Here is a 23,234-nt window from a genome sequence, read left to right as displayed (position 1 = left end):
TGGAGTCAGGACAAAGCCCATTATAGACAAAATGCTCAAGTGACATTCTTATCAAGGGTACTGATATAATTACTTGTGCTACATATTCATCAATCTTGTTCCTAACTTCAGGATAAATATAGCATAAAGTACAATTTTTTCTACAAATGTGACAATGTGATTTGATCCTATACAACACTTCTACTGTACCAGCCTAGATCAGTTTCTTGAATATGTGGCCTGATGCTTGCTCATCTGGGCTATATATACAGAGCCTCTTCTTCCTTCACAATTAGATTTTATGCAGTTCTACAAGTGAAAGCATGATGTTGGGTCTGAAGTGGGTACCAGTGAGAATATAATAAGGGAGGTACCTCTGTCCATTAGAGAAAGTTGTGGTTTTATTAGGCCCCTATACATAATATGGTGAAGCTTAGTGAGCTTATTTCCAAGTAATGGTTTTTGAGGCAAACCTGGGAGAGGGAACAAGGGCTTCCCTCCCATCCCCTTTGGGAAATTTGTATTTCTAGTTGTGTATTTGAAAATTGCTCAAGGTCTGGGACAAGACCGTATAGAGTGCACCTGCCCCCACCCCCAGATTCCTGCCAGTGGGTTTGTTTGTACCTCTTGTGTACCAGATAAAAACTTCACATTGTAAAGTATATTATGATTCTTGCATTGTATGTGCAACAAAGAAATATAAAATAAAGAAGTTTTATCTGTTTGTTAGAAGTTCCTACACTCTTTGTCCTTCCTGAAGCGGGCAATGTTTTTGATCCTTCCAAGTTTGCTGGACTTAGCTGCTGCAATTTTCTTTAGACCTACTGTACACACTCTGCCAAGGTTTTCTTGCCAATCAAAAGCAGCTGGTAGTGAGCTGAGCTTTAACAACATCAGCTTCCAGTTTTCTTGTTATCTCAATACATTACATGTATAGAGATATTGTAACAGTAAGTGGGACTCTCTCTTCTCTTAAAAATTTTTCAGCGTCTTCATATAAAGTTCTTTTTCTCTGGAATTTTCAGAGCAAGCATATATCATATAGGCCAACAAAAGTTACTATTTTTTATTCGAGAATTTTATCTCATTCTATGACTTTTTCACCGATTTATGTCCAAATCGGGCCAATTTGGACTGAAAACAGTTTAAACAACCCATTTTTGCACACGCTCCAAAACTTATGTTTTATGAAAAAGAATAGAATAGAATTGTCTTTCAACAGTGGTATCGTCTAAGATAGGGTCCTATTTATTATATATTTTATTAACATTTGAAACTTTCATTTGTTGTTTACAGGTAGGTATTAATAAGAATTTTACTAGCTGTAAATGACATTTTATGGCTTTTATTTGCTTTATTTGATGTTTAAATGATTTTTCTTTGTTAAAACAACACTGAGCTGCCGCCCCTACTTTTAGTAAAAAGGTCCGTTTTTAATGATTAAGCCCCGCCCCAAGTCTGTTTTGTAGCAGATTGGCTATGACTCATGGCAGCTACATGTTAGATATACGAAAATGGCTACCCTCGCGACCAATTTTCTCTACTGTAGTTAGGTACGCCAGGTGTAGTGTGCATGCTAATTACATATACACATTCTGTACTGCTGAATTCTACGTAGTGCATTTAATTTATATTAGACCTTCGTTTTTGTATCATCCATTTAAGGATAGTACTGGTGTTCAGGTAGCTTTTCAGAGCAAGGGCCATGATAAGTTTGTTTGATTGCCCTTCATGTATTTTGTATAATTACGTATACACATTCTTGTATTTCTGAAGGCTACTTACTGTAGGCCTAGTGCATTTAAAAAAATATATATAGGCCTAGGCCTATTAGGCTTTCAGTGATAGCCACATTAGCATTGTACTGGTGTTCAGATAGCTTTTCCTAGGAAGGACCAGGGTAAGTTTGTTTGATGGGTACGTATAAAAGAGTAGCCGGCCATAGCATCACAACTTTTATAAGACTTTAAAAATTGTATAAGGTTATGTTTTATTTATAAGGATATATGATGTAAGGCCACGAGAATGAAAGTTATAGATTTGTGTCCGGACTTTTTTGAAAACACACGAGGCTTTTTTTCATTATTCATTATTTACAACTGCGCATGCGTAGCTATCTACATAAACCATTCACGCAAGTGGTATATAAACGACTTCAAAATGCCATGTTTGCTATCACAGTAGGGGAGAATAAAACCCTGGCTTTGAAACACAACTGCTACTAGTACTAGGCTAGCTGGATGAGGATGCATAGAATTTAAAAAAATGTTAAAAATACCGGGCTCCTGTCTGCAACATGATGTACACAGTGACAATGATAGCCTACATGACTTGGTCACTACAGTGCATTGACCTGGAACAGTACGTACGTACGTAGGCTAGGCCTAGATCGACTGCTTGTTATCCTATGCTTTAGCATTACACTGGAGACGATCATAAACATTGACCAGTGAATCGTAAAATTTCACATTCTGATCATGCCATCCATCAATATTTGTATATCGTATGCAATGTCAATAAACTTTGTTATAGTTTAGCCCTTTTATGTCAACAATTCGAGTCTTGAAACTATAGGTAAGTATAAAAGATTGAACGGATTTCTTACGTTTCGTTCCATGAGAACAACGCATGGTATCAACGCACGCGTGCGCGTGGAGACATTGCGAGAATCCGATGTGCGGTTGGAGCGATTTGACCTGTGACCCCGATGACGCCGCGACACTGGCAAAGCGATGATACTGTTTTCATAGCTGCATTTACGTGATAAATAGATCGTCTTTCCACTGTGCGCGATTTGGAAAGTTTTTTTTTTGTGCGGTAGCTTTTCAGGCATGCGGGCGGTGGACGCAAATCTATAACTTTCATTCTCGTGGCCTAAGTATGTTTAGCTTTCTTTTGAGCCTGTAATGTTGTACATCAAATGTACAAAGAATTAAAGTGGCCATGACACGAAAATTTCAAAGTCCTATATTTTTGGGATCCATCAAAGAATGTTCTCTAAAACATGTATCAACCAATCTGCCAGTTTAAAACTTGATTTTTCAAGTCGAAAATTGAGAATGAATTTACCCTTTTCGGCGTTTGAAACTTTGTTTACTCGAAAATTTTCCGATTCGCATGACGTCATGTGACGTCACGTTTTGAACACATATTTGTTGTCGCTGCTACGGTACCATTCACGTACACAGTAGACAAGTACACATACCACTAGTAGTTACTAAACAAAACACCGATCACAAGTGCGATATCAAATCAAAATTTCCTGTGAAATGGCGGATCCAGAGCCAAATGCGGCAACCGAAGTTCAAAGTGATAATGGTTCTTCACTAGGCAGTGAAATTGGGCTATAATTAGAGTGCCCTTTCTCATATTCGAAGCAGAGAGTGAAGGCGATGATCATTCCAATATTGAACCGAACGCTGAGGGTGGAGCGGAGGTGTTAGAACCGTATCAGTTCGAGCCTGTTAAACGAGCCGAAATTGAAGCTCCACAACATATCGAAGAAGAAATCCGTTCGAAACCATTGCAAGGAACATACAACGTGGTAAGAATTTATTAACGAAGCATTTAAAAACAAAATCCAGTCCATTTTGTGCATGTGTTGTTGGAATTCGCGGAACACCCTAAACCGTATTGTGCGTTGTGTTACGGTAACTTACAACCCATATGTAGAGTGTGTAGTACTAGTAGGGTTGGTTGCATACTGAAAGTTTGGCTCGGGGATGTAAGTTGCATTATGCAGCCATGCTAGGTAGGCATATGTGTTATTTCATACTCATTATTACTTGGCTAGTACTTTGGCCTGGAGTTTTGCAAATCAATTTTCTGAAACAAAAGAATGTTTCATGATACATGGAAGGTGTAAAATCACAACAAATGTAACCATAACTGTACATTGTGTGCCTGCTTGTTATTGTGGACATCATGGCCAACATTAATACATTTTGAACTTTCATAAATTTTTTCCCAGGCAGTACAGATACATAGCCTACAGTCAACAGGTTCAATGATACTTGGGGTTCCTAGCAAGACACGTCAGGGTTGTGCTACCATCATGTGCAGTCCAAAGGATCAGAAGTGATTTTCCAGCCAATGGTCATTACACTGGATTCAAGTTGCCAGGAGAAAACTCATTGTATAGGAAGCCTTTCTAAACTACGATTGTGTTGGATTATCAATCCGTCAGGGTTCCCTCAGTGTTGATATATTGAAATTCAAGACTTTTAATTCAGGATGAAAAGGTTATTTTCCAGACCCAACATCAACAATAAAAGAAAAGGCATGTTTTGAAGCATTTGGACACAAGTATTGGCATGACCGTGATGTCATATAATATGTGCATAAGGGAACGGGCATTGACCTTTTTAGGGGCATTTACCTCGTTTGATTCGTACCTTTAATCTGGAAGCCAAAATAACCATATCACCAATGATATTTGACAGAAAAGTCATAATAAAGACCAATGGAGGCAGCAGAACTCTTGAATGTTTAGACTGTTTCTTCAGCAGCAGTTGGTTTGTTTTGTAGTCTTTCTTCAAAAACTCAGCAGTACACCCTGTTAATGGTCTTCGATTGTTTTAATGCGTGTGATGCTGTGTTTCACATTGCCCATCAGTGTTGTACGTGTCATCGTGCGTGGGTAACATTTTTGCATGTGAGTTGCGTCGTGCAGTGTTTCTTGGTTTAAATAACCCTGTATTGTATTTGCTTCTGGATTATTCTAATTAATTTGTCACAACAACGATTGATAGCGATGGACATGCAACTGCTTTGTAGGCTTAAAGCAAAAAAAATCATGTAAGTTGTTTTCTTTTAACCTCCTTTGATGTCACAAATTACATTAGTGTAATTTAAGAATGATAATGTTTATGGAAAGTACAGTTTTACTTTTATGTCATATAATACAATGATTGTTGTTAATGTTAGTTCAGATTGTCCAGAATGACTGTCTAGAACTGATATTGAATAAATTTTGTTCAATGATTTAACACTTGAACTATGTTGTGTGAATTTTTGGCTCTGTGACTTTAAAATAAATCGCTTTGAGATTTAATTAAACAACCTTTGGAATAAAATCTTTTTACCTACCTATTTTGACCCATCCCCATTACCCCCACTCCCTCCACAACATAATAAATGGTTTTCCTGGAATAGGCATAAGAAATTATTGCTATAATTAACTGATCCAGCATATTCCAGAAATAAATTGGGGCACTGAGATTTGTTCACAAGAAGATGTAACCCATCGCCTCTGAAGCTAACCTCATAACTTATTAGTATACAATAGAGCAATGAAGGGGGTGTTAATTTGGATGATACAGTAAAATCTCTTCGTCTATTGCGACTTCAGTGTAGTAACGCCAATACTATAGGGGAACCATACTATAGTACTACTAGTGCTCGGCGCGCTACCTCCTAAGGATCGCCACTTGCCCCATTGGAGGTTTCCTGTTCCCCGATCTGGTCTTCAGAGTAGTTTTTTGTGGATTACTTGACAGAAGAATGACTCTTTTATGTCGAACCGTTAAAGTCCATTTGTTTTATTTCATAACAAAAAGGAGGGATCGTAGTATGCTTCCGTGAAGTGTTCGCTTCATTCGAACTGCATACTGGCTAGGCCCAGTGAAATCGGCGCTGGTGTTGTGCACTAACTTGGTCATAATCATAGGCGTACGAGGCGGGGGGGCAGGGGGGGCAGACTGCCCCCCCAAATTTCCAGAGGACAAGAAATTCGGGCAAAAGTCCTGAAAAATTCGGGCAGCCTAAGAGGAGAAAAAAAAAAAAAAAATATATATATATATATATATATATATAGGCTGCCCGAATTTTCAGGACTTTTGCCCGAGTTTCTTGTCCTCTGGAAATATATAGCCTTTATAAATATGCAGTAGCTTGCCCGAATCTTTTTCAAGTTTTTGCCCGACAATTCCATGATTTTCTTTATTTAGCATCATGATGCCCGAATATTTCCGTGTAACACCACCGTAAGCGCAGTTCATCTGGGCTACCACGCTTTTTGCACGATCAATTTTTTTCTAACTATTCAATTGTATACCTGGACCAAGGGCGGCGGAACCGGGGGGGCACAGGGGGCACGTGCCCCCCCACTTTTCCTCAGGTTAAAAATGTGCCTTTTTTCTACATAAAAATTGAGGTGCCTCAAGTTAGCAAGAGGCCAGGGAACCAGAATGAACACTCGGGAAGGGCCTTTTCCGGCCATCTGAGGGGTTTGTAAAACCAAAAATTTGCTAGTACGCTCCGCGCCAACCGATGGTGGCGCTCCGCTCAGATAGTCGTGCATACAACTTTGCAAATCTTGGCTAAGCCCTTGACTTTTAATGAATTTCTGTGGGTCAAACTCAAAGCTATTTCGAATGGAAAAAATTTGTTAAGATATTAACAAGAAATAAACTCTAATTCGGAAGATTCCTACAATAGCAACTAGCATGATTTCACCTCATTTTGTCTCAAAAGAAAACTTGTTCCTTGTTTCCCAATTTGCGCATTGGATATTGCAGTGTTAGTATGCATATTTTCCTTTAGGGGCGGGGGGGGGGGCGTTGATGGAGTGATGTGTATACACAAATAAGATAATACAATAAGAGTTATAAGGGGGACTAAATGTAAGGCTGCATCAGTCCAATCGAATTTCTGCAAAGTGCCCTTTGATGTCGGTGCTTCCCCCCCCCCCAGATTAAAAGTGCTTCCGCCGCCCTTGACCTGGACATCCCCAACATGAGTGTATATAAGAAACATTTTCTTTTTCATGGATGGTGGGGGAGGGGGGAGTGCCTACAAGCCTAGAAGTACAGGTTTATCATATTCTTTGTTATATTTTATACTTTTTTGTGAGACAAATTGCAGTCTCACCCGACACAGCGACATTATCCCGCCTACGTGTCGTTGAACAATGTATGTTTTTTTCTGGAGGTAGCTGAGTACTGTGTTAAAATAATAAATACGGTAACTAAATAGGAGCTTAAAATATATACTGTCCCCATTTTTCCCCTTCAAAGTGATGTTACCATTTTTTCTTCTTCTAATTTACCAAATTTTTGGGGAAGTGTAAATTTCTAAAACGTGAGAATATAAAATAAAGAATGTTTAGATGCAACTTGCAAGGCCTCAGAAGTGCCGTTTCCGGCAATCTGAGAGGCATTGTGTGCCAAAAATTTTCTTGTACGCTACGCGCCAACTGATGGTGGCGCTCCGCTTAGATAGTGTCACGGGAACTTTCGGGCACAAAAAGTTCTGCCCCCCCAAACTGAAATGGTCCCGTACGCCTATGGTCATAATCGCCGTGTTTTTTTTCGTCCTTCAGCCATGGATGAAGGCTAATTGCATGGGTAATGATATTTATGCAGCCCCAACAACACAACGGACCGGCATTTCTCTCGGATAGTTTACAACAGTTGTAAAACAAACTTGAAATTTCTAACGATATAGCGTAATACAGTGGTTGTTCTCTCAGTGTAAATGTGCGTGTACTGTATATGGAACGATATGATCGTCGCGCATCCGATACATGCCTGAGCTTTGCACGTGTGTTCCTAACATGACGTCATCATTGTCTTGTTGTGAAATCGCATTCTCAGGTATCTATTTTCGGATGCGATTATTAAAACGTTAATTACTAATTAGTCCTTGAGGTTTTCAAGGTGTTGAGGATAGTTTTGACCATAGATTTTCTCATAGATTCAGAGGAAGTTACTCTCGATGAGTTGGATTTTTCGTGTCATGGCCTCTTTAAAATAAAATAACAAAATGGAGAGGAACTGAGGTGGCTATTACTTGCATCACTTGCATATAAAAACTTGTAATCTTCTTTTACATTATTTTTTCCAAGTCATAAATCCATGAAATCTTCATGTCAGAAAAATTGAGATGGAAAAACGTGGGTTGTTTTGATATCTAGAAGTGGACACAGTTTTGATGGTAGTCACCACTACAGTCTACAGTAACATACAGTAGGTCAATAGGCCTAGCTTTCAAGGCAGGCATCAAGAATATGGTCGAGTTGTTCGCCTCTTCTAATTTGGCCGTTGTCATTGACGTCAAACTATATGACCAAAAAGTCCAACAGAGACTGACCCAAGATGGAGGATACCACATAAAAAACAAGTTCTTAAATATCCTATGACATTACTAAACCTTGCAACGTCGTTCTTTCGACTAACAGGCAATGAGCGCTAAAGGCAAGACTAGCAGGATAAAGTGTAACCTGCAGAGACTATTCGTGGCAAAGTAGCAAAAATGCAAGTTGTATATTTGTTGTACCATGAATGATATTGATAATTGTAGAGACAGAGCAAAGATTTGAAAGGAATCAAAATTAAAACTTCCAGTATTGAGATACTGCGTCATTGATGCTCTTGTTTAAAAAGGCGGGCACTGTCTTATGTGTTGTTGAAGAATCTTACACAAATTTTGTTACATTGTTGTATCAAGCTAACTGTAAATTAAGAGACCTTTTTGTACTGGAATTGCACTTCCAAGTGTATGGTGACCCAAGAAGATGAACAAAAAAAATTATATCATATTCACATACAACAAAACTCCCCTGTAAGAAATTTCAGAATATTCATTGATTGATTCGCCAAATTGCCAAACAAAATTTCTATCATGGGATTAGCCTTTTTTTCTATAGCAATTAAGTCACATCATTACATGCACAAATAGTCAAATTCTTCTTGGAAACTGAGTGGCTTAATGTTATCTGTTGGTGGACTTGAACCACCTGCTGAATAAATTCTGCATCACCTGAACAGACTTTTATTATGGCCAAACAAATTACCAAGAAGAAATAAGTTACTTAAAATGACAGTTCACTGGCACCTTGAATACTGAAATTAGCTTCTACCAGACTTCTGTAGACCTAACGTAGTGCCTATCTGAACGTATTTTTTGTTATTATTAGTTTAGGTTGGTAGAAAAATAAGGATCAGGAGGGAAACTCAATTCCCCATCAAGGACCCTATAGGAGAGAAAAATCTGAAGACACAAACACTCAGACCCGATTACAATGCTTAAAGTTCTTGTCCAAAGCATTCTTAACCCATTCACACTTCTTGCAAGTACAACTTTCTCAGGCAAACCGTTCCACTCATTCACAACCCTGTTAGAAAAAAGTTCTGCAGAATATTAATCCTACTTTGTGACTTTTTGAGCTTAAGACAATGACCTCTGAAAGGGTAGACGGTAAATTCTCTTCACTGAATGAAAAGAAATTTATTTTACCGCCAAGACACCACCCGCGAACATGGCTAGAGCCTCGTGCAATTTAGTACCTTCGAACACTTTGTCAGCCACTACTGAATATATTGGACCAATCTTACTGTAAAGCAAGTTTTTTTACAATCTCAAATTGGTCATAATGGGGTTTACGCTCGGGCCTAATCTCCAAAAATAAAACATCTTAATAGCGTGAACATGGGGGTAGTGCAATTGATTGTAGTGTCTTGGGCGGGGGTATTACAATAAAATTTACGTTTTAGGAAGATTCTCCATCTGGGGCAAAAAATGTTTGTGTTAACCAACAAATTCTATTTATGATCATTAGCTGGTTAAACAGCAATCAACCAACCGAGCAAACCCTTCCTTAGTTAACAGAAATTCTTAGACGATTGTAAGGTATTGCGACAACTCCATCAGAGATTTTGATGTTTTCAATGCAACTCGGGAATGAAAAAAAAAACAGGTTTTTGAGCCAGATTGGTTTTTTTGCTAGAGAAAAACCAGTTGTAAGTTTTCACAAAACCATGCAAGCTTACCCACCAATGGTCCGCGAGACCGATGGTCTATGGAGCATGCCCCCTAAATTCTTCACTAGTGGACGTCCCCGACCCCCCTTAAAAACTGAAGAGGTAAGGAAAAACGGCCGATTTAAACCAATTTAAATTAAAATTCAAGCAGTCTAAAGAATTTTGACTCCTTACAGAAGTAGAACCGAAAACCGCAACATGTTTCCCTTGTTATAGCGTATACTGTCATTATTATCCCATTTTACTATGAAATCAGGATTAATTAGGGGGTGGACTTTTAACCTCTAGCCCGTAACAGTTGACACAATTTCCTCATAATAAACCAAACGACTAATTTACTTCCTAAAATTTGTACATTTTGTAGCACAAACACACAGCAGGGGGGTTTGACATTTGAGAGCGGGGGCTTTCGCCCCCTGCAACCGCCTCTGGTTAAGCCACTGGTGGAGGCCTAACATACTGTAGTATCAATGCAAGCCGCCCCAGCCCCCTTGCGCAACTCACTGGTATCCATTATGAAAAGAGATGGCTGTAAATTCTTTTTAATTACGAGCTTTTATCAGGGTAATATTACCGGTAGTAATATTTGCCTCACCAAGTGCTATTATAGGCCTAGCAGTTTAGGTCTTGCGGGGCCTAGTAATAGTTTCGGTCTCGTTGACCTCGGTCTTGAAGATCTTCGGTGTGGCGAACCTTTTTTAATTACGGTCTCGCGGACCTTCTAAGTTCTTCAGCTTATCCCTGTAACTTTGTAACTAGGGTAGTACTAGTAACTAGTAGTAGGTGTACCTTAGCATGCCTCCTGATATTGTTAGGACTTTCCTTCCTTTCAAAACATAAGCACCTCCACTAGAAATATAATCCTTATCAAAATTCATGCCTGCCCCCATCGACCACCAATTTCGTTTAAACATAGCTGTTCAACAGAGTAATTCACCAACCATTAGGCTAGTGACGGTTATGCCGTTAGGCCTACAGTACCTTAGGCTACGTCTTGGGGCCTCAGCTGCGTCAACTACAACAACCTGCAAGAAAGCCTGGCTCATATAATTTTCTCAAACGTTAAAAGTTCAAGTCAAGAGAATACATTTAATCTTTACGTCCAGGCTTCAAACCCATGCTGCACAGTTGCCGTCATCTTCAGGTTAATCTTCAGCCTGAGTAGCCGTCATCAACAACTTGTACGTAATTTACACTTTCCATTTCGCGCCATTGCCATAGGAATACTAGAGAGGGCTCTTGTAAACGGAAGTACGTCACAGGTCAAATTCTCTGTTGTCGAAACACCTTGGAACTAACCTCAGCCTATACAACACAGAACTGCTGTGATATACATCAGCCAAACAAATATTGCGCAATGTTTATGTCTGCATTGTAGTATTTTAAATGGGGTTTGTCAAATAAAAAATATATTATGACTAATCATTAAATACTTATTGGTTCAAAAAGTTAATGAATTTAATTTGTCAGATATTTTTAGGACGCAATATTGATCATTTTGTTTAATAATATACCGTTTTTATAGATATATTGTGTAAATAAGTTTTGTAATCCCTACAAATAATGAAGCCTGCTTTTCACCTTGGTCTTGAAAACCCGCGGAAAAGCTTATACTAGTTGCACGACGTGAACGAGAATAAGCTAGTCCTGGAGCTGCACACACGTACCTTTGATGAGTTTGCATAGCAAGTATAGTACTGGTACTAGTAGCCGCTTACATATAATTGTCTTCTATATTATTTAGTTTATGATTATTGTCTTTATGTCTTCCTTCCTAGACAGTTGTGAGCAGTTCTTTGGTGCTAAGGACTTGTATGCGGCACTACGTGTGGAAAAGAATGCAAAGGCAGAAGAAAGTAACGTCTATCTTATTTATGATTTAATTTGTTAATTTACAGCACGCAGCCTAAGCTAGGCTAGGCCTCTGTCAGACAGTTTACTGTGTTGCAAACATTGGGAGAGCCTGTCAGTCACAATAGAAAAACAGTAAGGAGTTAGTTCCAACTTACTACTAAAGTTGGGCCTAACTATTGTAAACACTCTTTAGGAGTTGCAGTGTGTATTTATTCTCTTTAACTTAAAGGCATTGAAGACTCACCCCAAACTGCGTGCAGCCATCTGAAAAGTTAACTTTCAGTTGCTTGCAAGTGACGTTTTGTTCGTGGTGCTACAAATGCAGACAGTACAGTATTGAAACGAGATACCTTGTTATCTTTAGCTGGTCATTTTACGATATTAATTGTTAGAAACTAACAATAATATAATCTTGAAACAATTAAAAATTTCAGGAAGAGTCCTTATTTGGACATTTCTATGAATTTTTTTTTTAAGGGGGGGGGTTGTAAAAGGGACTGGAAAAGGAGAAAATTTTCTTCAAATCATCTTTGCGCAGAAAACCAATAACCGCATTTACTCCACTCCATTAATCATTCTATCTCTTCTCACCACCGTCCTTCGTTCTCATTCGTTCTCATTCAGTGTCATTGGCAGTCATTCGCGAATGATAATTAACCCTGTACAAAGTCAATTGTAATTCGGTGTCATTCGTTTTAGTTTGTCCTGACTGCAGCTGTATGTACTGACTGTACACTAGTGTCTAATTACCGATGGTAGCAAGCTGTATGTGTGTATTTTCGGATCGATGGTGGTGTCTAATACTTCTGTTACACCTCATTCAAAACTAGGTCAGATTACCGGCATTAGAAGTTTCTTTTAGCGCAAGTCTTCACACCCTTTAAGTTGGCTTGGAAATAATAACTTTTTGTGAAACAATGTCAGTTGGCAAAAATTAGCCATTGATGTGAAGCAAATTTGACAGATATATTGCCAATATCGGCCAATACCGATAATTGGTGAAACTCTAGTCATACAAATTCCACGTCATACATGCCATTGCAAGCCATTGGTTATTCAAGTTAAGAGAATTTGTTAAATGTGTCCATCGGAAGGCTCGCTCTGATAGTCTGTGGAAAAATTATTCTGGACAGATATTATACCATATTTCCCTTCAAGGTTGTCTGACAGAAAAAAAACAGACTGGTCAAACTTGACAAAGAATCCAGAGTTTATCATGTTTTCATGGCCCTACAATAGTAAAGAATTAACAGTTATGGACATGTCTAATAACAAAGTATTTCAGCATAGGAACTAATATGACCCAAGCATTAAACCAATCTACGGAAGTATAGAGAGGACATCACATTGACTTCTCACACACATAGCAAAACATCAATTGCTACCATCTTGACAAAACATCAAGTATCTGATAATTACCTTTTTGGACAAGATCTACTAACTTTGCAAAACAGTAAAAATCTGAAAATGACCATGTTGGACACTTGGTACTAAGTACTAAACGTACAGAGTTTACAGTTTGACACAGCGTGATGTATCTCATCAAAATTCAAAACAGAAATTTTCAGATTTTTGAAGAATTGATAGTTTTCATAGGTTTTACCTTTTTTTCACAGTGGAAGAAAGTGTGCAAAATGGTACATTACAGATTTACATGGTTAGTACATTTCGTGAAACTAGTAGTTTTTAAATTTTTGAAGTGAAGTTCTACTATAAGTGTGCAAACATTTATTTTCAGACTTCTTGGAGTTTTGCATTGTGGTTCTATCGTTGTCATTCCTTCTTCTCAAAAGAACCAAACTTTCTTCCAATCCCATGAGGCTATGATGTCTGAATTTGTTTGAGTTTGAAAACAAATAAATTAGAACAATCAACTCTGCACGGTGCAGAGTTAACAATATTGCCATAACAGAGATTTCCAAGCTAAAAACAGTCAATGATGCTTTTACAATCATATTACAATCTTCGTCAAAAGTAGCCATTGAAGCTTAATTTTTTTGTAATCCTCATTGCGTAAAACGTTGTTTACATCGTGTAATGGGAAGGGATCAGAATTGACTTGCCGATAGAGTTTGGGGGAAAAGGGAAAATTATTTCAATTTTGAATAAAACTAAAAAGGGACAAAATTGCATTGGGTAATTATTAAACTTACGAAAGGTTCTTAAAGTTGTGAGCGAGTACTAGGCATGTTAGGGTGTGTGTTCTTGTGTCATCGAGATGTATACTTAATATTTATTGTAATATCATTTAATAATACAAACACTATAGAGCATTGACATGACACACAAGTGTGGAGTTCATGGCTACGTGTGGGAATTGTTGGATGCTAGTTAGAGCAACATACCGTAGCTGCAGCATGAAATGTATGATATTCCACAGTCTGTTTCAGAAAATGTTGTTAATATTATGTTACTCCACCTGTCCAACACTGTTGTCAATGAATGTGACATATCTCAGTTACGAACGTTGTGCAGCGGTCGGTTCAAGTTCAGCGAAATAAGTCTGATTGATGTCAGGCTTTATTGCAAATATGAATGAATCGTACTGCAGCTCACTGTTTGTTTTTCTTCCCAAAATGTTTTCAAAGAATATTATCCATTGTCTGCGGGTCCTGGCTGTGTGTGATTTTTTTATCACTCATTTTCAATTGCAGAATAAATTGGCAAATATACTGCATCACATTTGTACGCTATTCGTTTTGAGAATTGTATCGCAAGTGCAGAGAAGTGCATCACATTTTGCGATGTGATGTGACTAAATCGAACACTGGTCTCTTCTGAATATATCACATTTGTGACGCCCCCTCTTGCAAACTAGTGGTTGTACATAACCTTAAGCTTTGGGTCTCAGCAGATGGCCCTATAGAGAATTGCATAATTTACAAAGTATCTACCAATTCAATTGTTGATGCAGTGGTTACTGGTTAGTCTGCACACTAGAACACATCTGTTTCACTAAATGAAGGGGAGTTTGGTGTTGTGCAGTGCAATGCAATGCAATGGAATGCTGAATAAAATACCTTGAATTCAGCTCAACATTCCTCAAGGACTGTTCTTTATCTTTAGGGAAACTTTTCAGACCAAGGTATTAAGGGAACCTCATGATTCTATATCTGGTCTGATATTTTTGTTGATCAATAGATGCAGTTGCTCTATTGGAGTAATGTCCACTTGTTACATGATATCATCTTAGAAAGTTTAATGACATCATTACTTAGGCTTGACCAATGGCACTTGTGTACCCAGAATCAGGATATAAAGGATGTTATGTTAAACTTTGGACTTTCAAATTGTTTCTGTTACCTGTACTGGAAGCGGTGGAAATATAAAGCCCATTAAATGGTGTAGCTACACTTAAGATAAGGTTTGAAGTAACTGTAAATTTTTTAATTTGCTAACAATTTACATACAAAATTTGTGTTGCTTTTCAAACAGATCCAAATTTTGATTCTGTGAAAGGCTAAAGCCTTGCTCTTCATGAAATACAAGTGCACAAGATCCCAAATCTATGTCATAAGTGTGACACATTCTTAACACTGGTTTACAAAGTAAGCACAATTCTCAAATATTTTCTGCATTTACCTAATGATATTAAATTTGTGTGCCTTTTTTTTCAGTAAAAAAGGCTTACTACAAGTTGTCTTTAAAAGTCCATCCTGACAGAGCTTCTACATCGGAGAAAGAAGATGCCACAACAAAATTTCAGGTGCTTGGAAAAATCTATAGTGTCTTATCTGATAAAGAAAGAAGAACCCTGTATGATCAAACAGGTATGAAAGATTTATTTGCTCAATGTAAAATGTGTAGGATGGTGTTAATGTAGTTGGCATAATTAGTAACATTACTATCAATGTAAAGACAACTCAAATAGCTACAGTAGGCATGTAAAAGATATGTGTATATTTATATGCTTTATTTTCAAGGTACCATCCAATGTCAGTCTTGAATCTTGTCTTTGAAGTGTGATTAGATTGTTTCTGTTCGACCATAAGGCCAATTATCAGGCAATCGGTAAAATATAGGCATTGGCAAAATCCATTGGGCTACAGATTATGCGGAACCGATTATTACGTTCCACATAAAGGATTGTATCTTTCCACGCTTCCCATTCACCACAACCACAATTGGAGAAGAATGTAGATCATTCCATTCACTTTCAGCCTATTCGAAGCCGGGAAGGTGCACTAACCTATGGGTTTTCGCTGTTTCACCGTACGTGAAAGCTGGAAAGGGAAAACATTAGGCTTTGTTCATTGTCAGTTCTACGTACATTAGGCTATTCTGGCTAGAGCACGGTTGAGCCTCAAAACTGTTCAGTTTGCAGTTATTTATCTCAAAAAAGCAACCAAACTGACATAATCTCCTTGATGTACACCTTTTAATATGCGATATGTGTGTATGGCAGTTGTGATGCATGCAAACACAAGCACATTTCTACGAAAAACCCAAAGCAACTTTGTTTTCCTGACTGCATGTACTTACACGTGCTAAAATAACCCCTTTGCAGTAACTGAACTCCTCAACCGCAACTGACTAAAGCAAGTAATTTCCAGAGACACGCCCGACAAAGTCAATGGGACTTTAGTGTGTGATTTCTCCTGCATGTAGTTAAGTCAATGGAGAAGCGCCATTGACTTACTGTGTAAAATCGTTGAAACAACTTTGGATCGGAAGGGTTCCCTCGCAGATGGTAATCATTGCAAACTTGAAGTAAAGTCCAGGATTGTTTTATTTTTCGATATCGACAGTACATGCTTAAAATTTTGTTTTATAGTCGTTAAGTGAGTACAAGGTAGCTTGCTACATTTAAATCGCAAAAAGTATGTTATCCAGCACACTTCCCCTCAGATCCTCTCAGTTTACAGCCAAATCCAGTAAATAGTTATTGTGCATGGGTGTACAGTAAAGTAAAAAGTTTTTTCTTACCCAAAATAGTTTAACCAGATGGTGATTAGCAAAAATGGCTTGGGTCAATTGAAAGAGCTACTTCCCCCACAGTATTTGTATGCAATATCAGGTCATAGCTAAAGTTAGGCTCAACTGTTGTAAAAGTGATGCAGGTTAAGATACAGTGATCTCTGTTCTTCAAGAAAATAACAGATTCGTTTCCAGTGTTTAACGTCTGTTGTGTTGCAGCAAGATAGCAACTATCTTACAATCATTTGGTGATACAGCAAGCTGTATTATGTTGCAAACACAATTCACTAGACTAAATATAAATGTGATGGTTTCACTATTTCTACCATGTTTTAAAATTATTTGAGAAGTATCAAATTGTACCATCAATTACAACTCTCTGTTGTTGCTGTTACTTGAGATGAAACCAGAGAAGTGTTGTATTTCAGAGACTAAGCAGCTGCTCCTATCGATTAATTGGCTGTCTTTGTTCATGCAGGTATTATTGATGAAGAAGAGGTACTAGACAAGGAAACAGACTGGTATGCATTCTGGAGGCTGCTCTTCAAGTTGTCAGAAGACGACATCAGAGATTTTGAAAAAAATTACAAAGGTATCAAGATTATTTGAATGGAACAAGTTCTCCCAATTTCTATTTCTTCAAATTGTATTTCCATGGAAAGGAAATTTAAATAAGTTTAATTTAAAGACAAGGCTTATACTTTCACTTTGATCTTCAGTTCATATTTTCTGTTTTCTGTTTAATGATGTATTTGACAATGAATTGAATTCCAACCTAAAACTGCTACATGTGTAGAATCTGTCTCTCTTTATATTAAATTGTATTTCCTTAGTCCAAAAAAAATTAATATGTCATGAAATCTGTTATTAAGAAACTTGTATAGCTGACAAAGGAATTTAATGAGCATGACATTTTTATGACTAAATTTACATCACATTACAAAACCTACTTCCTATATTTCATTTTCTTAAATGCTTCACCTAATAAAGGTTTATTAATGAATTATGTAATTACGCTATGTAGCTCCCATGAACTTGTTGCTCAAACAAGGAGTAATAAAGACCAATCTAGTGAAGCCAGATATTGGAAAACTGTAAAATGCATTTTCTAGATTATCTGAAATATTAAACGGTTTCAGCTGGTACATGAATTAATAAAATGACTGATGGTAGAATATAAATGTAAGAAACAAAGACAAGTTCAGAATGATCCTAGCTTTGAAACATACTTAGTTTTGAGATATCTGACTCTGTTAATTCTGTACACCTCTTTGGCCATCGAAGTGAGTCATGAATTGTGCTTACCCTTGCTATTGACTTTAATATATTTTATATCTGGTTTGTTTTCCTTTAAGTTTTAATTTTCAATTTTAATTTTCAGAGAATGGAGAGGAACTTAAAGATCTGAAAGAATCATACCTAGAGTTTGAAGGTGACATGGATCAAATAATGGCCAATGTGCTCTGTTGTACAGCAGATGATGAAGAACGATTCAGGCAGACACTACAGGAGCTAATAGAAAGTGAAGAACTTCCAGAATTTGACACTTTCAGCAAAGAAAACAAGAAGAAAAAGTCTGCAAGAAAAAGAAAAGTAAAGCCCTTTTCCTTTCAAAACAAACAAGACTCTGCAGTCAAATCTGACATAAAATTACTGTATATCATTAATAGTATGTAAACTAATGCTGATTTTATGTTGTGGTATAATACCATTTCTCAAGCCATGAACTATGTCAGAATTAAGCACAGATATGTATATAGGTCTGGAAAGATACACTGCTTCTACCTATAACCAAGTATTAAGTCAATTATCCACTCACAAAATATTGTGATACTTAAACTGTTAAACAGAAGATGATCGTGTAAGTTGTTAGTAAAGTAAAAATCACATGTTTTGTGGTTTGAACAATCTTAGGTGCAAACAAATGGTCCTAACATTGTACGTGTAGTGCTGCTTATGTTGATAGAGCAGCAAGTGTCAAAGTATGTATGAGGCCAAACAACACTGTTAAAGGTCATGAAATCCTGGCATATTTTAGATTATTACTTGCAAATCTAGATGAAGACTTCAAGTACCATTGAACAAAGCCCAAAACATTTTGTGTGCCAGATTCCCATCCAAGACTTCAGTAGTTAAGCAGCCTAATAGGATACATAGCAATAACGACTGTTGGCAAAACTAAGTAATAAAACAGTCACAAAGTGACTCATCAAGTTAAAGTGACTTGGGAGATTTCCCTAGGTCTATCTGTAAAATCACTGAACATTCAGTTAAAGAAGGAAAGCATGTCTTGAAATTCTTGTTCAAGGCACATGATGCCATAGTAGTATTAAAGCACATTGTGAAATATCAATTGTGCTTGAAGGTGTGTGATTCACAAAACTTACCTGTAGTAATACTTAGTTAAAAGATGTTCTATTAAACGGTTTGCTAAAATATGGCACAGTTTCTCCTCTTTAAGTATCCATAGATTGGTAAGGTGTATTTGAAACAATCTTTGTTTTGTCTTCTCTTCTCCACCATTAATGTGATTTACTTGTCATCGTTAGAGTAGTGCTCCTGAAGTTTAAAGAAATATATCCCTTTATTTTCATGCTCACAGTGTCTGACACATCTTTAATAGAGTAAATGTGGAGAACCTGTGTTTTTTTTTTAATGAGCAGCTCGATCTACTTTCGTTTTCATCTTAAATTCAGCCTCTTTCAAGATTAATTAGTAGCAAACATAAATTGACATGCATGTATTGTTTATACCTTCTTTGGTGGAGACATAGTCACTAAAATGTTGGTTTAATCTGAAGTTGTAAACTTTTCACAGTCAGTGGTTGGGTTGCCAATTTATTTGATGTTTTATTATTCAGAGCTTCCATCTTGTAGTTTTACTTTGTTTTATGTTCAAGCTGAAGGTAAACAATTTGCTTAAATTAACGCAAGCATTTTCAGCTTGTCAATATCTTAGCAAGAACATATTGAATTACCACCTCTGTCAAAGAAGAGCAATGTTATGTTTCAAGAAGTGTTCAAAACTCAAGCAAAATAAGCTGTACATATTGTATGCTGCTGAGACTAGCTTCAATATCTAGGGTAAGCAGGTACATTGATTAGCTGTGGTCTCTAAGTTGGAGTAAGATTATTCTCAGCTTCTCGTGGGAGAGACTCAGAATAATCCTCTCTATGGGATAGGATATTGATCTTTGTGGAGTTGTTTTCTCATCAAAGTTCTGCACTAATAATATTCATCTGTGACTGCTCATGTACAGTATATCAAGTAATACCTACATCATACATGTGTCTTACGATGCTGATATTGTGGCTTTAACATCCCTTGCCAAGCATATAGCTCCACATTCACATGTTCTTTCTTCCTTCTTTGTTCAGGCCAAGAAGGAGGCAAAAGAGGCGGAGGAGATGAAGAAGGAATTTTATAGCAAAGCTTCCATCCAGGAGGACTCCGGCAATGCTTTGGCTACTATGATCCAAAGTAGACAAAACCAGAGGATGGACTCATTGATGGCAAATTTAGAAGCAAAGTATTGTCAGCCAAAGAAAACAAAGAAGAAAGGAACTGCAAAAGTTACCAAAGGCAAAAATAAGTAAAATTTAATTGTTCCTTTCCTGGAAGAGGAGGAAGAGGAGGAGGAGGAGGAGGAGGAGCATTAATTTACCTATCAAGGAAACATTGCTGACTGTCTTCATGACAACTAATACTCAGTTTAGTTTTGTAGATGTTGGCAAAACAGTTAAATCATATGTCTGTTTAGATTGGCTGTTTGGACAAAGTAAATAAATCATGTGTGTCCAACCAAGTAGGTGTTGGTATATGTGGCATTCATGTTTGTGTCTGGTTCTTATATCACATTAAACAGGTTAGATATCATGTTTGATTCATTTGTATGATTTATAATTATGTCAATGAGAGAGTTGTTGCAGTCTTTGACAGATACAGTATAGTCTCCTAGAAACCCTTTGTGAAACATTTGTGAATCATATAAAGCTCAGTGAACACAATCATATAGACCGCACATGTTACTTAGAGGCTGATCAACCTCTTTCAGAATACAGAGGTCAAACACTGTGGAACAGACGACAGCTCAAATAAGACGAGCAAAAGCATTTGCTGCTCTTCCTGTTGAAGGAAAGCAGAACGTTTGATGTTTTCAGTTTGGACTTTCACTTGTGGACTTTGAAAACTGTGAGTAAACACAAGTAACATTAAGGTTTAATTTTAAGAGTATAAGTTGCAGTAGCCTGCTTTATACATGTATATGTAGGTTTTGTGACAGGTACTGCAAAACTTAATGCCAAACACACATTCATATTGGAAGATAACACCTCAACAGCCATTGCACATTGCTGTGTTGTTATTTAGACCAAACACTATTGTTATAAGTTTGATTACAATAAAGCACTATTTAATCATATTCTTGGGATAACCTGTGGTTCAACAATGAAAGCTTATCTTTATTGTCAATACAAAATAAAAGTGCTGTAAAAAAGATTGCTTGTGAGTACAATTCCAATGCTCAGAGGTGTATTTGCAGTAGTAAAAAAACATCTCCATTAATCTTGGTATCTAACTTGATTAGCTTTAAAGCATCTTTTTGAGTTTATTGTGATGACTTCAGCAACATTTGATAACATTGTTGATCATTAGCTAGACTAGTCAAGTTTGATTTTGGTATAGTGAAGGAAAATTTTAAAGTTAACCCAACTTGCTTGGTGACAAAATATTGCACAGAATCAAATCCAATTAATTACCAGCACACTCAGTAACATTCAGATGGTGACAAATCTTAGAGGATGTCTTAATTTTATCAAATGCAATCTCATTTTGATTAATATTTGATAAATTTTGTAAAATTGCTTTCAAGACACAAAGTGAAAAAAACGATTTTTTTATTTGTCTTCTGTTGTTATTTTACTGCACTGTACTGTACCGTACTTTAGGGTAATTAGTGCATGTAAGCACAAAGTACATACAAGGCTTACTGTGCTGTATGATATGTATTGGATGAAAGTGAATAGAGGATTGTTATAGAGTTGCTTATGATGGACAGAAGAGAGAGGAAGGTTGAATCATCACATCTATCATCTATAAAGAAAATATCATCAAACAGCTTTTTGTTGATTTTGGTAAAACAATTTGCTGCTATCCAATATTGAAATGTTGTTCAGTAGACTAACAAGACAAGGCAGCTGTTTAATGGTCACTTGGTGTACAAGTTATCAATGGTGTCTTGGTTTCTTACCTTGAGTAATGCTTCAGAGAATGGTTTGGAAAAAGTATTGACCAAATGCAAAAAGGTGTTTCGAGATGCCTTAAGTACAGTATATGATCAAAGAGTTAACATCTTGTCATGCTGAAATTTGTATCCTGTAATCCCTACTGGTGTGCCTGCAACATAAGAAACTCAACTATTATGATCTTTGTGTCTATTACAGATGTTTCTTTAATCTACTTTTCACTAATATCTTCACTTTTACGTCTGTGACTTTTGCTTTCAACTAGCAAGTTATACGAACAATGTCAATGAAGTAAAACTTCAGAAAATGAAAGATATTTGCCCTCTTTTTGTATTTATTGTCAGTTTCTCTGTCCTCTGATCTAACTCCCTCTGCCAGCACATCATGAAGGAAGGGCTGTAAGCGGTGGTACTGAAGTATCACTACATCCCCTTTGTCTTGCTACCCACCTCTTGCTGGTGATGTAACAGCATCGTGGGTAACACTATTGATACCTCTGTCCATGCTTTTTCAGTAGTTAAGCGTCTTAAATAATAAACTTTTGAGTTCATTGCTTGGAGAACAAAAGCATCAGTTAGGATCAATTCGTCAACTAAAATGAATTTTGTGTAAATTTGTTAAATATCAACGTAATAAAAATGGCTGTACAGTAGGGCCATAGCCAGATTTACAATGTAAACCCAGTGTTGTGGTGCACTAGGCCCACTGTTTCAAAAAATAAACAGACAGGTATGCAATAAATGTATGATAATCGGTTTCTTTCAAGAGGTGACTTTTACTTGAAGGATGCATTCTTGTGGATTCCCCCTCACCCTACCCTTCCCTTTGAGAATACTGGATCATGGAAAAAAAGTATAGGAAATCATACCCTGATATACCAACATTTTTTGCATAAACAATTTGCACCAAAATGCCTTATGATTGGCTCTTCTCTGTTGTGATTGAGTAGTGATGGTGAGTGTACAGAAAAGTGTTACCATTTCGGTCATTTAACAGCCTAATGAGACATCTCAATTATTAGTTCGCTGTAAGAAAGATAATTTCACGTTAATAATCATCCGAGCAGGTGGAAGTTACGCGGTTGGGCATGGGAGACATGAACTGAGATTGCATGTAGATGTCTTTTAGCATAACATTGGGACAGAGTGGTGAATTCTCACAATCAAACACTTCCATGAGAAATACGCAGTTGCATGAAAAATTGCATAAGAGCAAAATGTTCACATATAAAACCGATTATAGGAATTAAGTACCGTATTCCTACTGCATGCTTAACGGTACAAATGGTGGGCCGTAGGTTTATCTAAATCGTGCATCCTAGTAATCTGTAGCTACAAATACATAGTTTGTAGTAAAAATGTAATAACTTACAATGACAAATGAATAGTTCGAAGAAAGCATGAGTTATTTGTAACTAGATTTATAAATCAGTGTCGTTAACAGACGAATTGGTCTAATTCTGTAAAAAAAACAAATAAAT

General features: G+C 37.0%; 1 protein-coding gene and 1 long non-coding RNA gene across 5 annotated transcripts; both read left to right on the top strand.

Annotated features, from left to right (window-relative positions):
* The first annotated feature begins 1,669 nt into the window (after positions 1-1,669).
* On the top strand, positions 1,670-22,070 carry LOC139966054 (dnaJ homolog subfamily C member 9-like). 4 transcript variants are annotated; one of them, XM_071968699.1, is made up of 6 exons: positions 1,670-1,691; positions 11,519-11,596; positions 15,212-15,364; positions 16,990-17,103; positions 17,893-18,104; positions 19,889-22,070. In XM_071968699.1, exons 1-6 carry the CDS (start codon positions 1,685-1,687, stop codon positions 20,105-20,107), a joined length of 783 nt encoding a protein of 260 aa, XP_071824800.1. In that variant the 5' UTR covers positions 1,670-1,684; the 3' UTR covers positions 20,108-22,070. The 4 variants fall into 4 exon arrangements, with proteins under 4 accessions (XP_071824800.1, XP_071824798.1, XP_071824802.1 ...); XM_071968697.1 differs by lacking the exon at positions 1,670-1,691 and adding an exon at positions 7,520-7,574; XM_071968698.1 differs by lacking the exon at positions 1,670-1,691 and adding an exon at positions 11,398-11,425.
* Positions 2,864-4,967, top strand: LOC139966059 (uncharacterized). The gene is made up of 2 exons (XR_011792441.1): positions 2,864-3,523; positions 3,950-4,967. It is a non-coding gene; the product is annotated as an uncharacterized lncRNA (long non-coding RNA).
* Positions 22,071-23,234: the final 1,164 nt, after the last annotated feature.

This window comes from Apostichopus japonicus, chromosome 4 (assembly GCF_037975245.1).
Source record: "Apostichopus japonicus isolate 1M-3 chromosome 4, ASM3797524v1, whole genome shotgun sequence".
NCBI lineage: Eukaryota > Metazoa > Echinodermata > Holothuroidea > Aspidochirotida > Stichopodidae > Apostichopus > Apostichopus japonicus.
This window is presented reverse-complemented; position numbering and strand designations above follow the sequence as displayed.